This window comes from Apteryx mantelli, chromosome 2 (genome assembly GCF_036417845.1).
Source record: "Apteryx mantelli isolate bAptMan1 chromosome 2, bAptMan1.hap1, whole genome shotgun sequence".
Classification (NCBI taxonomy): Eukaryota; Metazoa; Chordata; class Aves; order Apterygiformes; family Apterygidae; genus Apteryx; species Apteryx mantelli.
In genome coordinates this window covers 169,139,782-169,155,715 of record NC_089979.1, presented here as the reverse complement: position 1 = coordinate 169,155,715, position 15,934 = coordinate 169,139,782, and the positions used below count along the sequence as shown (strand labels likewise).

General features: G+C 42.0%; 1 protein-coding gene across 1 annotated transcript in view; it reads left to right on the top strand.

Moving 5' to 3' along the window:
* LOC136991352 (obscurin-like) overlaps window positions 1-15,934 on the top strand; it is a 147,040-nt gene that overhangs the window by 56,151 nt on the left and 74,955 nt on the right. Inside the window, 13 exon segments of the mRNA XM_067292219.1 lie at window positions 156-422; window positions 1,636-1,899; window positions 2,649-2,915; window positions 3,752-4,015; window positions 6,623-6,886; window positions 7,233-7,496; window positions 7,820-8,083; window positions 8,646-8,909; window positions 10,362-10,625; window positions 11,135-11,401; window positions 12,372-12,638; window positions 13,338-13,604; window positions 14,967-15,233. Coding sequence (XP_067148320.1) covers window positions 156-422; window positions 1,636-1,899; window positions 2,649-2,915; window positions 3,752-4,015; window positions 6,623-6,886; window positions 7,233-7,496; window positions 7,820-8,083; window positions 8,646-8,909; window positions 10,362-10,625; window positions 11,135-11,401; window positions 12,372-12,638; window positions 13,338-13,604; window positions 14,967-15,233 — 3,450 coding nt within the window.

Genomic DNA, 15,934 nt, shown 5'->3' with positions numbered 1-15,934 from the left:
TACGATTTCTTTCCTCATACTGATTCCTGGAGGCTTGTGACAGTTTATGTTCTTGTATTGGCATATCAGTTCAAGATAATAGGGACAAGGAGGAGGATGTTTAATTTTAACTCTTTGGAGCATTACGTCTCACTGCCCATCTTGCTGTCTCTCAGCTTTGCCTGCGTTTTTCAAAGAAGGGCTGAAGAACAGAGAAGCCACAGATGGTGCAACAGCCACTCTGCGCTGTGAGCTAAGCAAAGTCGGTGTCCCGGTGGAGTGGAAAAAAGGGGACAAGCTTCTCAAACCGAGTGATAAGTATAGGATGAGACAGGAAGATACTTCTGCAGAACTACTGATACGAGACCTGGAGGTAGAAGATACAGGAGAATATATGTGTGTGTGTGGAGATCAGAAGACCTCGGCTGTATTGACAGTCCATGGTAAAGAAACCAATTCTCGCTTATGGTATCGGTATCTCAGAGATCCCCCTTTTCTTTGAGATGTCCCTTTCTTGCCTGTTTTGATGTTTTGATTCTGCAGCCTTTTCTTGGTCTGCTGGCTCATTTTAAAGCGAAAAAAGCACCCATATGTAAGGCCAGAAGTGACTAGGCCTCTCACAACGTGTTTGTTTTCAGAGAATTTGGCACTCACGTCTCACTTGCATCAGTGGATTTCAATGCTTAACTTGAAGGAAAGTTTGTTTTAAAAATGCTGAGCTCAGTTAGGAAGAGGTGGTTTTTTTTTTCGTTCAGGAATGGATGACTGTGCTTCTTCCTTGCAGGACTGTGATACATCCTGCTGATGGGGAAGAAAAAACCCAAATCATTTTTCTGAAGGTCCTGATTTAAGGAGTAGTGAGAGAAATTTTGTTCCTCCCTCTGCCATGGTGAATAGTGTGACAGTCTTGGTTATGCTTTAGCGGAGGCAATTCACATGTAGTTCCAGTAAATGAAAGAATTGTTTCCATTTGAGATGTATCTTAATGCTGAAATGCTTTTAAGGACATGGACAAAACTGTGGAGGCAAAACTCTCTCTTCTCTCAGATTTCTCTGCATGCTTTTCCTTCCTCTTCTTTATCCTGATCAAATACACTTCTGTTTTTCCCTTCTAAACTAGCATTTTCTTCCCCGTGCCAGTCACTTGCTGAAAAACCTCCCCCTGCCCCCAGTTCCTGATATTAGAGCCATTATGCCCTTGGAAATTATGGCTTAAAGGTGCACCTAAAGTTAGTTTGCCAGTTTTTTTCTGATCAAGAAAGGTAAATTATGATATCGGGGAAGGTATTTCCTGTAGAGATCTGCAAAAAACAAGGCTGTCATCAAGGGCAATGACTTTCAGTCAAGTGATTAGTGTTCAGGACAGATGGACTCACATGGCAGTAGATACAGAGGACTATTGGAATCAGCTGGGAAATGGTGAGCATGCTGCATAAGTCAACATTAGAAGAAGGTTATTGTGACAATTATCCCTCTAAGGTCCCGCAGTAGTTTTCTAATAGATGCAATTTTCAAGACAGTGCAGGATCACTGTTGAAGGAGACTGTGATTTAGTTTGCTCTAATAGCGAAGGACAGGGCTCAGAACCTAGTCCTGTGCTCCTCAAGATCTGATTAATGGTTTTGATGGACTCTTTGTTTATATTACATCCCTTAGCTTTGCCTGCATTATTCAAAAAAGAACTCATTAATATGGAAGCCACAGAAGACGGAACAGCTACTCTACGCTGTGAGCTAACTAAATCCGCTCCAGTGGAGTGGAGGAGAGGGCAAGAAGTCCTCAAGCCTAGTGACAAGTACAAAATGAGATTGAAGGATTCCATTGCGGAGCTGACAGTCCATGGCTTGGAGGAGCAAGATGCGGGAGATTACACATGTGTGTGCGGAGACAAGACGACGACTGCGTCATTGACAGTGCATGGTAAAATACATGGGTTTAATAGGGATTTTCTGCATTGTCATCTGTGATCTCAAGCAGGATCACAAACTGATCTTGATTCCATCTATTATTTTAAATTTTATGACAGCTGTACCAAGCGCTGGGGATATCTTTCCCTCACTTGGGGCTGATAAATAGCATCATACAGTCTTTTTAGTCCCTGATTTTTCTTGTTAATACAATCTGGAGGTAGATAATGAAGACCTTGGTGAAGTCATAAATAACACTTTACGTATTTCCAGAGAATTAATTTCTCTAGGTGTATCACTGAGATTTCATTTATTTTTTCTTGAATGGAATTAAAAGGTGATTATCCGTTGTGATAAAATAGAGAAAGACAGGTAGGAATGATACACTGTGTCTTGGAGGTTAAGTAACGGATCGTGTTCATTTTAAGTATTCATCTAATCTTAGCACAGGCTAGAGCTGTGCGTAGTTCCTTGAAAGTTCAGGGTCAGCTTTCTACTATTTATATTTTAAAATGCCTTTAAAGCATATCTTCTGATACTGAGTTTTGCAACACTGATTTCCAGTTCAGTTGTGACAATGCCAAATGTGGCCTATTGCAAAGCAAAAGGCAGGGATGCCCCTGAAATCACTGTAATTTGCCACTCAGGTACCGTATATTTTAATCAAAATTTTTAGAGCTTAAGGGTTTTAATCCAGTGGAGCAATCAAGATGCAGTATTTCCTCATTTTTAAAGTGCTCTCTCTTAACCTATGATCTTCAGCCCTTCCTCCACATTTTAAGAAAGAATTGAAGAACATGGAAGCCACAGAAAGTGGCATGGCCACTTTATGCTGTGAACTGAACAAGCCTGCAGCTTCCGTGGAATGGAGAAAAGGTGACAGAGTCCTGAAGCCAGATGAGAAGTTCACCATAAAACTTGAGGGCTCAATTGCCGAGCTGATGATTCGTGATTTAGATCTGACAGATGCTGGAGATTACACATGCCGCTATGGAGATCAGGAAACCACAGCTGCACTAAAAGTGAACGGTAAAAAATATATTCCCATTTCAGTGCATTATTTTCAACCATCTGTTTTTTAAAAGCATGGTAGTATCAGCTTCGAAATTGGAACCCTGTTTCTGATCAGTTTAGAAAACTGGATGGACATAGAAATAAGGGCCTGAATGTGCTGGTCAGTATCAGGTACTGGTCAAGCATTCACTGCAAAAATTCCAGGTTCCGTTGGGATATTCGTCTTGGTTCCAACTCACTTTGATGTTCATGTTCAGTAGTAGTTCCTAAAAAAGGACTATCATATGTCATCACTATGTTGATTGTAATGACGTTACAATCCTAAGGCAGAGAATATTACGATTTAATGATGGGATATTTTTGAGATAGTTTTCAGCCTGGTATTAAACATTCTTTGAGAATAATATGACAGTTAAGGTCTACTTAACCGTGTTCTGAGGAGACATCTCATGGAAAAGTGAGATTGATGCCTCAGATAGCTATCATTTACAAACCTTTTTAGAAATGATTTGCATTGCGATAGAACAGACATTCCAGTTAGGCTTTATTTTCTGTTTTGCTAGGCAATAGCCAAAGTAATGCAGGACTCAGTCCTGCAGAGTTTGAAGAAATCGAGACTGGTGTGGTTCTCTATTTTCCTTCCAAAGACCAGTCTGTAAGAAAAACCTCTGCCTTGTGAGCAAGGTGTTCTCCACCTTTCTCAAGTCACCATCATGTGGTTCTCAGAGTGATCATTAATCCTGCGTTATTAGGGAAAGCTTTGCTTGTCACATGTAGTCCATGGACCACAGATAAATAGTTATTTGGATAGCTGCTATGGTCATGCATTCTGTTCATTTTGAATTCCTCAGCATTGCCTGTACACTTCAAGGAAGAAATGAAGAATGAGGAAGCCACAGAAGGTGAAACAGCCACACTCCAATGTGAGCTATCTAGGGCTGCCTCTGTGGAGTGGAAAAAGAAGCACAAAGTGCTCAAATCAAGTGAAAAATACACTATGAGACAGGAAGGTACCACTACACAACTGCTGATCCATGCTTTAGAAGTCAAGGATGCTGGGGACTATACCTGCGTGTGTGGAGACAAGAAGACTACTGCAGCACTGATAGTGCATGGTAAAATACCTGAATCAGAAAGTCAGATTTTAATGTGTGACATTTCTCTTACCTCCTCTAGAAGCCTCAATACTGACTCAAAATGAATTCTTTCTCTTGCCATCATTAATTGTTTTTATAATGTGTTTTCTTGCCTTTTTTTCTGATTTTCATCCATTTCTAACTAGAATTCTAGTTTCATTGGTTATACTAATATTCTTCTCTGTTTTCCTCTTCCTGCTCTGGTTGATGCATGGTTACACTGCTTTATATCACACTTAAAGCTGAAGGATTCCACTTGCTTGCATTTTTTGTTTTGCTTTACCTGCTTTGGACTTGAGCGGGGAGAGATGGAGTAGCTGGTGCATTCATTTTTCTTAACTTGAAATCTAAGATCACTTTATGTTAAGATTTGACAGATAATTTTAAATAACACAAACAGAACTTGATTCTTGAACTTGACAGCGAGGACAGCAAGCAGTAGAGTTACATCCATCTTTCTCACCTGGAAAGTCAACGAATCAGTTTCTTTGCTCTGCTACCAAGACCTTTTCATCTTGATATTTACCAATAAAAAGGATGATTTCAGTCTTGAACCCCCAGTTTAACTATAGAAAATAGAACTGGAAAGGATTCTGCAGATTATCTAGTCCACCCTTGAGCCCCAAGGCACCTCTGCCTAACCTGTGCTTAAAAACCTCCAGTGGTAAAGAATCCACAATACCTTCAATAACTCACTCCACTGCCTGACTATCATTATTGCTGGAAAGTTCTTCCCAGTGCCAAACCAAAATCTTTCTTAGGTTGGCTTAAGTCATTACTTCTTGTCCCATTTTCTGTGGACATGGAGAAATATTTATTATCATTCTCTTTCTGAAACTCTTCTACAGATTTGAAAACTTTTGTCATGTCTCCATTTTATCTTCTCTTTTCTGGCCTAAGCAACTTCAAGTCTTTTACTTTTTCTGCATAAGTCATGTTTTCTAGACTTTGGCCCACCCTTGTTGCTTTCTGGACCATCTTCAGTTGATCCACATCTTTCTAGAAGTGTGGTGCCCCAAAATGGACAAAAATGCTCCATCCGAGGTTTTACCAGAGTGGAGTAGGATGAAGGAACTTCATATGTCTTGCATATGACACTCCCGTTTATATATCCTATTATGATGATTGCTTTATTCACATCGAAATTGCACTTTTGACTTGAATTTGCTATGTGATCTCTTGTTAACCCCAAATCCCTCTCTGCAGATCTGCTCCCTATTGCTCCCCATCTTGTACTTGTGTTGCTGACTGCTCCTGAATATATTTTGCACCTGCTCTTGCTGAATTGCAGCCTATTTTTCACACCACTGTTTTGTCAAGATCCTCTTCATCCTAATCCTCTCGCAAAGTGCTTTGAGCTTCTCTTCCTTCCCAGCTTTGTATCATCTGCAAATTTAATAAGACTACTCTGAATTTCATTGTCCACATCACTAAAGAAAATCCTGAATAGTACTGAACTCCAGACAGAGTCTTGAGGAACTTTGCTCAATTCATTCTTCCACTGTGAGTTTCTCCCTCCCTTTGCCCATCAGATGACAGAGCCCAGGAATGAGGGACTGCCCCTGAACTTCTTGAGACATGCAGGGTACCTGGCCTTTCTCATTTTGGCCCTATGTTCTGTAATAATTACTTCACGCTCATTAATATCTCTCGCATTTTATAGGTCTCTTGAGTTTCAGGCCATTGAAGAATTTGTGATTTAGGCAGGCTATTCCTGATGTTTCCTTGAGGAGGGATAGTTTGTAGTTAATATTGTAATTATTGCCCTTGATATTGTTTCTTCAAGAAGTTACCGCTTTCTCACACTGCCTTGTCCTGTAAGTTTGTTTCTGCTTGGTCATAAATAACAATTCTTGCATTTATTTAATCTTGCTTTCTTGCTGCAAACAGAAGTTTCCTTTTGTTCTTCTCCATTATTGCTATTTCTAAAAACCATGAGCTCTTCTGCTTCATAATTGGTGTGAGCCCAGTTATCCTCTTCATCCGTAGTCTCAAATATTTATTTCTTACTAGTCAGAGTCAGAACTTGGAGAGCCTTCTCTCCTGTTCTTTCCTACACATTCTATGTACAAAAGTGGTCTTCACGCCATTCCAAAGATTTAGCAGACATTGTCCCATCCTATTGCTTCCCCAACTAATATTACCACATTACCATCCAGTCTTATGCTCCGAATGATTGTTAGCTGTTTCAAAAGGGGGATAGCTATGAGGATACACCTGAACTTCCTGCTGTGATGGCCTTTATCAGATGTCCACAATGGAGACACCCTTCCTCTTCTTTTTCTTTTTTATTATTACCCAAGCACTTTCGAGAGGTCAGTCCAATTCTGCTCCTCAGCTTCATTCTGACTCTTGGGCTAGTTCTGTAGGTATCCTTAGCACATAAGGCAAAACCTTATATATTTTTTCTTTAGCTTTTCTTCCTGACCATGGTGTAACCGGCTATGTTATTTTCTCAGACTGAATTATACTGAGGAAATTAGAGCTTTGTCTATACATGAAGACTTCCTCCCATTCCTGCTGTTTATTCTTTTTGTTTTGGTGACCAAGTACAGCATGTCATGAAAATGTTTGCTTTGTTCTTAGCCCTTCCTGCTCTCTTCAAAGAAGAATTAAGAAATGAAGAAGCTACTGAGGGTGGAGTAGTCACTCTGCGCTGTGAGTTGACCAAAACGGCTTCAGTGGAGTGGAAAAAGGGATGTACGTTACTCAAACCTAGTGAGAAATACAAAATGAGGCAGAAGGATGCCACTGCAGAACTGGTGATCCATAATCTAAATGAGAATGATGCTGGTGATTATACTTGCGTGTGTGGGGACAAGCAGTGCACAGCTTCCTTAGCAGTATACGGTAATAACCATTATCATGTAGATGTCCTAATTATCAGGCTTATGGGTTGGATTTGTTTTGTTGCCTGTGTCCGTTGTCATCTCTGCATAGTTTCTCTGAGTCTGACTTTACATGTCATGGTCATGAGAATTAATTCACATTTTATGGTTTATTTGGAAAGACCTGCACCCCAACTCCTAATGCAATACATATATTTAGGACCTGATCCTCTTGTGAAGTACATGCAAGATCAGGCCCTAAGGCAGCTCGCCACTCTTCCTCTAGCTTTTCCTTCCCCCACCCCTGCCCTTCACCTGGAGGTTGTGTTTGCTGCTCCATTTTAACACTCTGTCCATTACATCCTCAGCTCTGCCTGCAGGCATCAAGGAAAGCCTGAAGGACGAGGAAGTAACAGAAGGTCAAACAGCCACTCTGCGCTGTGAGCTGACCAAAGTCGCTCAAGTAGAGTGGAGAAAGGGGAGCAGTTTGCTTAAAGTCAGCGACAAATACAAAATGAGACAGGAGGGCACGGTCACAAAGCTGCTTATCCATGATGTAGAATTGAAGGATGCTGGAGAATACACTTGCGTGTGTGGAGAACAGGAGACAACAGCTGCCTTGACAGTGCATGGTAAAAACCATATACATCTATCTGTATTGTCAACACCGTGTATTTCTCTACCAGCTCATCTGCTATTTGTTGTGTGTTCACCTGTGGCTGAATTTGTTTCATTTAACTTGTAAGCTGTCTCTAAGATCTGGTTGCATCCAGGCTGATTTTCTTCTTTGTCTATTGGTTTGTTTAATGTCCTAGAATTATGCGGAAAAAAAATTATGTGTTCCCACCGTAAAGTGTTCTCTGCTTCTGTACCTTAGCAAACTTCTCCCTCTCCCTACCATCAGCTGTGTGGATTTTGTCGTTTTTAATGTCTTTGTCCGTTCTGTGACCTTCAGCCCTGCCTGCAATATTCAAAGAAGAACTGAAGAACCTGGAGGCCATAGAATGCCAAACAGCAACTCTGCACTGCGAGCTGACCAAGGCTGCATCTGTGTCATGGAAGAAAGGGAACAAAATACTCAGAGCAAGTGAAAAATACATCATGCGACAGGATGATGCCGTTGCTGAGCTCGAAATTCGTGAGCTAGATCTGCAGGATGCGGGAGACTACACGTGTGTGTGTGGGAACCAATGCACCACTGCTTCTCTGACAGTGAATGGTAAATTCACCTTGCAGATGTGTGTTTATTTTAATTTGCTTCTCTGAAGGATACTAGTACTGTGTAAATCATTCAGCTACCAGCTTTAGACTTTTTCCTAGGAATTCGTGTGTGCAGGAAAGGAGAACTTCTTGTTCTGCCATCTTAATTTGGTCTGATATCCCTGCAAAGGGAGTAGAGGAAATGGCTGTTTCTCCATGCGGACAAGCTGCTATGCTGTAAATTTAAAGGAATAGTGCCTAGGAATGCTGGTGTTCGACCAGCTGAGATATCCTGCCCCCATGGAGGGTGGCCCTGAGATACATTCTCTAGGTTACATCTTGAATCCATCCAGCCACTTGTATTTTGACACAGTTCTTCTTTCAGCACAGTTCTTCTTTTCCTGCTGTTACTGCTGGGTTCAGTTTTCCAGATCATCGTAGTGATAACCTCAACCTGAATGGCTAGACTAAAGTCCCTGACTTGGCAAGATTTAAACATAAATTAAAAGGGTTCTTGATGCCAACTGCAAACTGCAGAGGTCTTAGTTTAAATATGCTGTGTATTGACTTTCCATTCCCAGCCCTGCCGGCGCTTTTCAAGGAAGAATTGAAAAATGAAGAAGTTACAGAAGGAGCATCAGTTTCTCTGTGTTGTGAACTAAGCAAAGCAGCTCCCGTGCAGTGGAAAATAGGGTCCAAAGTGCTCAAAGCAAGTGACAAATATCAAATGAGACAACTTGGCACTACTGCAGAGCTGGTCATTCATGACCTAGAAGTCAAAGACGCTGGAGATTACACCTGTGTTTGTGGTGACCGGAAGACAACAGCAACCTTAACAGTCCATGGTAAAAAGGCACTATTAAATTAATAACTAGCTCTATGGATAGATATCACTCTGAAATTCAGCTCTTTCAGCCCTGGATCAGTAACCTGCCTTTGCTTTTTCCCTTTGTCTTCTCTTGTTCTATGCATAGCTCATTTCTTTCTGAAAAAGATTTGCTCAACACAAATTCGGGGGCATTATTAATCCCTCTCCCCCCAAAAGGAGGAAATGAGATGGGTTTTTTTCTTTTCTTCTCAAGCTTCCTGTTCTTGGGCACTTACATTTTCTAGCTTGTTTCCCCCTCATCTCCTTTGTTTCACTTCCTCACTGTTCAAACAAGTAGTGAGGGATGGGGAAGCCCAAGAGGGAGGAGAGGTCACTCTGCTCTGTGACCTGGCCATGGCTGTTCCTGGGGACTGGCAGAAAGGGCACCAGATTTTTAAAATCATAAATGCAAAATGTGATAAGAGGTGCTATTTCAGAGCACTTTATGCTATTTCATAACCTAGGTTTGAAGGATGTGGGGGACTAAACCTCTATGTGGGGACCAGCAAAGTAGAAACTACCTTGACAGTTAGGAATTAAAAAAAAAAAAAGACAGGTTTTCAGCAGTTACACTCTTTATTCTACCAGCTCCCAATAAACCAAATCAGAAATAAATCCTTGTTTTATGTTAATAATCTCATTACCTGATGTTCTGCTCTCCTCTCATTAATGGGCATGTGTTTTAGTGCAGGAACCTTCCTTGGCTTTGAGGAACTGTGGTCAAAGGGACCCAGTTCTGTCCCCACCAGCTTTTTCCAGCAACTTCTAACTCTCTCCTGGGCTTTCCTGAAACATGCTTTTTTTCTGACCTGTCTGAGAAGTGGTCTGTGTTTGCACTCCCTCCCCATTAATATTAGCTGTGCACAAGGCAGGTTTGTGGCTTAGATGTTAAGAATTAGTTTCTTTGAGGTTAATGTTCCTGTAGTTTGTTCTTCCTTCGGCTCAGATTTCCAAAATGGGAAAGTGAGAACCTGAAATTCTCCCGTTGCATGTTATGGCCCTTCAGACTTCAATCTCAAAATAGAAATAGGTTTCTTTTGAACTCTGGATGCTTTCATGTATATAGTTTTCAGTCAAACAAACAAAATTGCTCTACCAGCCTCCTGGAAATCATACCTATCTAAGTAAAATCATACCTATGTAAGTAAAATGCTACTGTATCCAGTAGAACTGTGTATCTCTGTATTGCTTTTTCCCTATGAAAAGCAGCAGACAGTCAGGGAATTAATTGTTGATGGTAAGTGAAACCATGCTCGCATCACGCTTGAAGAAGGATCCTTTCAGAGTTTCTGAACTTGGCTATTGCTAAGCAAGTTTAGAATAGGGTGAAAAAGGGAGGCATAAGGGGAAATAATCCCAAGTACCAAAAAGAAATTGGGATTTGAATTCTGCTTTTCTGATGACCACTTGTCCGTGTTGCATCCTTTAGCCCTGCCACCACTTTTTAAGGACGAGCTAATGAACAAGGAAGCAAAAGAAGGTGAAGATGTTGTTCTGCACTGTGAGCTTACCAAAGCTGCTCCTGTGGAGTGGAGGAAAGACCAGCGGATCCTCAAAGCAAGTGAGAAATACAAAATGAGGCAGGAAGGGACCAAGACAGAGCTGATGATTCGTGAAATAGCTGAGAAGGATGCAGGAGACTACACCTGTGTGTGTGGAGAGCACCAGTCTACAGCTGTGTTAACAGTCCAGGGTAAAAATTATCTCCTCTTTCCTGACTAGAAAAGTCTGTCCTCTCCTGTCAGGTGTTCTGTTTTCTATCTCTGTTTGTCCAGCCTTATTAACTGAAGTTCCATTTATTTGAAATAGTATTCCTTGTCTTTGATGATCTCCAGGCTGTGTATACTGGAAAATGCTGTGCTATATTCTTCTGCGCCCTCCTGCAGATCTGTAGAAGACCTCTTCAGTGATCAGGACACGTCAATTACTTTTATAGTTGGCAAAATCTTCTGCTGCCTTTAGGTCTTAGATTAGATGAAGCCTGTACATACTTGCTGGCCAATGTGACTTCTTGAAATCAACAACTTTGTTCTGCAGATATTCCTATTACCTCTCAGGGAAAATAACCTTGTAGTTTGGATTTAGAGCTTTGATGTTTAGATCCATCTGCAAAAAGCTATTTTGGTGTTTGCAATTTCTTTCTATTTTTTCTTTCCCAAAACCAATTTGCAGTATGTTGCAAGTTATGTTTCTATTTTATAGCCCTGCCGGCACTTTTTAAACAAGAGCTTCAAGATGCCAATACAGAAGAAGGTGGTACAGTAACACTGAAGTGTGAGCTTACCAAACCCAATGCTCTAGTGGAGTGGAGGAAAGGAGATATTATTCTCTACCCTGGTTTGAAATACGAGATGAAGCAGCAGGGCTCCACTACGGAGCTGGTCATTCATGACTTAGAACTGAAAGATTCAGGAAAGTACACCTGTGACTCTGGACATCAGCAGACAACGGCTGCAGTCACTGTGCATGGTAGGCAGAGTGCTGACCCTTGACTCAGTAAACACGGAGTGAAAGGAGCGTCTCTCAATGATCCCTACTGCTCTTTATTTGCTTTGTTGCTGATCTTCGATAGCAGCATACATATTCGACTTGAGCCTGACACATGGTCAGGGTAGAAGGGTTCTGCTTATAGTATCTGGAATGATTAATCAGCATCAAAGCAATTAAACCTTGCCAGGATGTCAAAATATAATGAATCCTTATGCCCTCTGAGTGCAGGGAGTTTGGCTGCATATGGGAATTTGGGGAATGGTTGTTCATGGCTTTGGTAGGCCTAAGGGATGCAACGACTGGGCAGAGCTGTGGCTAAAGAATTTCTGTAACATGTTCTGAATGCGCAGTATTATTACTTGAGGCTTTGAGCCTCACGTATGAACTTTGAGTGTAAACAGCTGTGTCCTCATGGGTTTTCCTCAGCCCTTTCTTCCAAATTGAGCAAGATCTTTTCTGAAGTCTGAATTTCCCCTTCCTCTTCCATTTGTTGTCTTATTTTCATCTTACTGTGCTATCTATTCCTGTTCTTGAGTGCTGACTTGGTCTTTTAGATGTTGGCAGAAGTTTTATTTGGGGATCAAGTCTGTCAGCCAAATATTGCAAACTCACAGATGTTTATTAAGGAAGAACAAGGGTCCATGTAAGAGAAAGAGCATCCCGCTGTGTCCCCGTGTTCTTTGACTAAACCATCCCTAGCTGGCGTGGAGACACTGGCGTGGAGACCATTCGGTGGACCACTTTGTGAGACCAACTGTGTCCCTAATTTCACAATCTGTCCTCGCCTCTTGTTTCACCTAATGATTCAAGAAGGATGCTACCAAGAAAGAGAGCTGCAGCCCAAGGATTGTGGAATCAGGAGAACAGACCGTTTCTGAAGAACGATGGTAGGATTGGGTCCGTTCAGGAGTAAAGCACTGTTAAAACATTTACCTCTCACATTTTGCAGCCCTGCCTGTCACATTTAAACAACCCCTTCAAAATAAGGAAACTGAGGAAGGAAGTACAGCTACGTTCTGTTGTGAGCTGTCAAAACCCAGTGCCGCAGTGGAATGGAAGAAAGGAGGAGTGGAGCTGCAGCCCAGCCAGAAATATGAAATGAGGCAGAGGGAGTGCTTGGTAGAGCTCTTAATACATAATCTCAAATTAGAAGATACAGGAGAATACAGCTGTGATAGTGGGGATCAGGAAACAAAGGCATCTTTAAATGTGAAAGGTAGGTGGTGTGAGCTGATTCATAAAGCAGTAGATATCATCCCACACAAAGCAACAGCTTGAATATGATTATTTTGAAGTGCATAATATTTTGCCCATAAATACTTCCCTTTGCATCTGATGCACCCAGTTGTTTTTTGTTTGTTTTTTTTTTAAACGAGAATGGAAGAGGAAGATACTTTGTTATTCCAGTGCTGCATTGGTGTGTTGGGTTATAAGAAGAAACACTTTTTAGCCTTACAGCTTGGGAGAGATTAAAGGAAGAACAAGGCTTTAGCATAATGTCTGGACATTTCACGTGACATGTGACTTATGTATTTAAAAAAGGATTTTCTTCCAAATCCTGGAAAGAGACTCCTAACTACCTTTCTGATTTCTCAAGGCTGTCCGTGGAGTTTTCTGTATTTTTTTTTCTTTTGAGATCTTTGAGATCAACCAAAGGATAAGTTCATTCAAATAATTCAGCCCTGGAAAGGATTTGACCCAAGGAATACAGGAAAGAAACTTTTTAGGTGCAGATGTCTGCTTCTGGTGCAGCAAGATCTGTTACCAGCTCCAGGCAAACTAGAAAACGTGGATCCTGCCTGGGAATGTAGCGCTTGAAAATCACGGTAACTTTGTTCCCCTGAAAGTCAGTCTAGACATGGTAAGCAGGACATGACTCAGGCTCCTGTTTTTTCTTTTTTTCCCCTTCTTTTAGCCTTGCCAGTCCTTTTCAAAAAGGAGCTCAAGGACAAGGATGTGGAAGAAGGAGCTGCAGTGAAATTCCAGTGTGAGCTGACAAAGGATAAGGCAACTGTGGAGTGGAGGAAAGGCACCATGGAGCTCTTCCCATGTGCCAAATATGACATTAGTTTAAACGGTCGCATAGCGGAACTCGTGATCCACAATGTAGAACCAGAAGATGCCTCCGATTATACGTGTGATACAGGAGACCAGCAGAGCACAGCAGTCCTCAGAGTGAATGGTTAGCATTGCACCAAAATGGAGCAGAGGCTAGAAGGGTTTTGTGAAATTGTGTGGTTGATATTCTGTTAAGTCCTTCCAAAAGTAAGATAAAGAGCCAAGCAGGTGCTCAGTGATAAATCAGAAGATGGAGAAATGAATTTTATTGGAAGGGATTCAGAGAATGTCTATTTAAGTCTATAAGGCACAGTATCTAGGCTCATTCCTCTACTATTAATAAAAGCAAGAAACTTTGCATCATGGGGATTTTGAAATTCTAATAGATCTTTATTTTTGGCGCTTTGCATTAATTACTGGTTCAGCTGGATCAATAATTAATCATAGGCCAGTTACAAAAGTGTGTTGTTTTGTATTGCTTTCTGTTTTTCATTGTCCTCTCATGAAAATCCTGAAAACATCGTGCATTTAAACAAACCAGGAATAATGTGTGTTGCTAATCATGGTCTGTGAAAGGTTTGTGACTGTCTCATTTGTTGGCTGGAACTTGTGTTTTCGATCTGAGCCACAGCTTTTCAAACTCCTGGTGGCTGAATCTGAGCCAGGAAAGCAGCTGCTGGCTCACCTAGGAGTCCTGTGCTTGCTTTAGATATATCGCAACAGGAGCTAGATAGGAGAACCACAAGCACTGAAATTCCCCTTTTCTCAACTGCTCATGCACATGGGATGGATATTCCCTTCTCGCTTTTGTTGATGACAAGCTGTTGTCTGAGCCTGGTTTGAATGAGCGCGGTGCATTTATTTGTCCATGCGCTGGAAGGACTTACTGTTGACAGTCTAGGGTCTTGGAAAGACAGCAGCGAAATAAAGCATTTGCTTACATTGTTTATAGTGTTGGAAGTGAGGAGTATCTCCATAACATCAACAGATTTAGACTAGTTTTAGTCTAAATTCGTTTTAGTCATCAAGTACCAGATTCTGCTTAGACATGATCTTGATGATCTTCTCTGGAGATATTCAAAAGCCGCCTGGACGCGATCCTGTGCAACATGCTCTAGGTGACCCTGCTTGAGCAGGGGGGTTGGACTCGATGATCTCCAGAGGTCCCTTCCAACCTCAACCATTCTGTGATTCTGTGATTAATCCATTTGAGAATTTTCAGGATCAAGATAAGTTGTGTGAAAGGTACTGTTACAAGGTGGATGCCCTTGCCTTTGAGAAGTGAACACATCTGAGGAGCTGTCTGATCCGCTCCTTTTCTAGATATACAGAATAAAAAAATTTTTTTTTGTCATTATCACGTAATCACCAAATGCAAATTTGTTCTGCAGCTTCAGAGCCCAGGTTCCTTGTGCTGAGCTGGGCAGAAGCCACATTCGTACATTCAAGCTAATGGGTTGTGCATTAATTGCTCTCAACTTTGCAGCCATCAAACCTCGGCTGAAGCAACAGCTGAAGAGCGAGCAAGTGGAAATGGGAGGAACGGCCAGGCTGCGCTGTGAGATCACCGTAGGCAAAGCAGCGGTGGAGTGGAGCAAAGATGGAGTCGTGCTTCGCCCAAGTTCCAAGTATGAAATGTGGCAGGACGGCACCCTCCGCGAACTGCGTATCCACCACTTGGAGCCTAGCGACGTCGGAGAGTATTCCTGCAAGGCTGGGGATGAGACAACCTCTGCAAAGCTGACTGTGAAAGGCAAGAGCCGTTTACTGGGGCAAGGGGATTTTCAGTTCAACGTGCTAAGATTTTGCAACATGTTACTGTTGTAATAAATGCACACAGAGTACAGGAGGGGTATCATGAAGCCATACAAAATCTTATTATGATCAGTGAATAAATGCACTGGTTTGCTTGGGGGCCCGGAGAGGATGAGGCAGCTGTAAGTTTCTGCTCATGTGGCTTTGAACGTTTGCTCGACATCATGTGAGTGATCAGATGGGTCGTCCCCAGCTTCCAGTCACCTGCCAACTGCATCTGGCCCTAATTCGTTACAGACAGAGCTGTCTTTCAGACTGGGTCACTAATGTGGAACAATCACTTCTAGCCACTCTATAGGCTGCTCTATATATTATGGATGCTCTATATACTATGCCCAACTGCACCCCTTTTCACACGTAGGGTGACCTCCGTTGTATAAATCTGTATTGTATTTGCTCAAGTGAGGACTGTGTTTCTTCCCCTTCAGTATTGCCCACGAGATTCAGGGTGTAGCTTCTGCCTCGTTGCAGGCTGTGCGATCTTTGCACAGATCTGCAAGTGCCCAGCTGTGATAGAAGCAGGACGCAAACTGAAATGCAAAAGCCCGTTGCTCTCGCTGACCCTGTTGGCCCTGCTGAGGGCACGGTGCCTCCCTGATACCCAGGCAGACTGGAGCAGCAGCACAGAGTATATGCAGT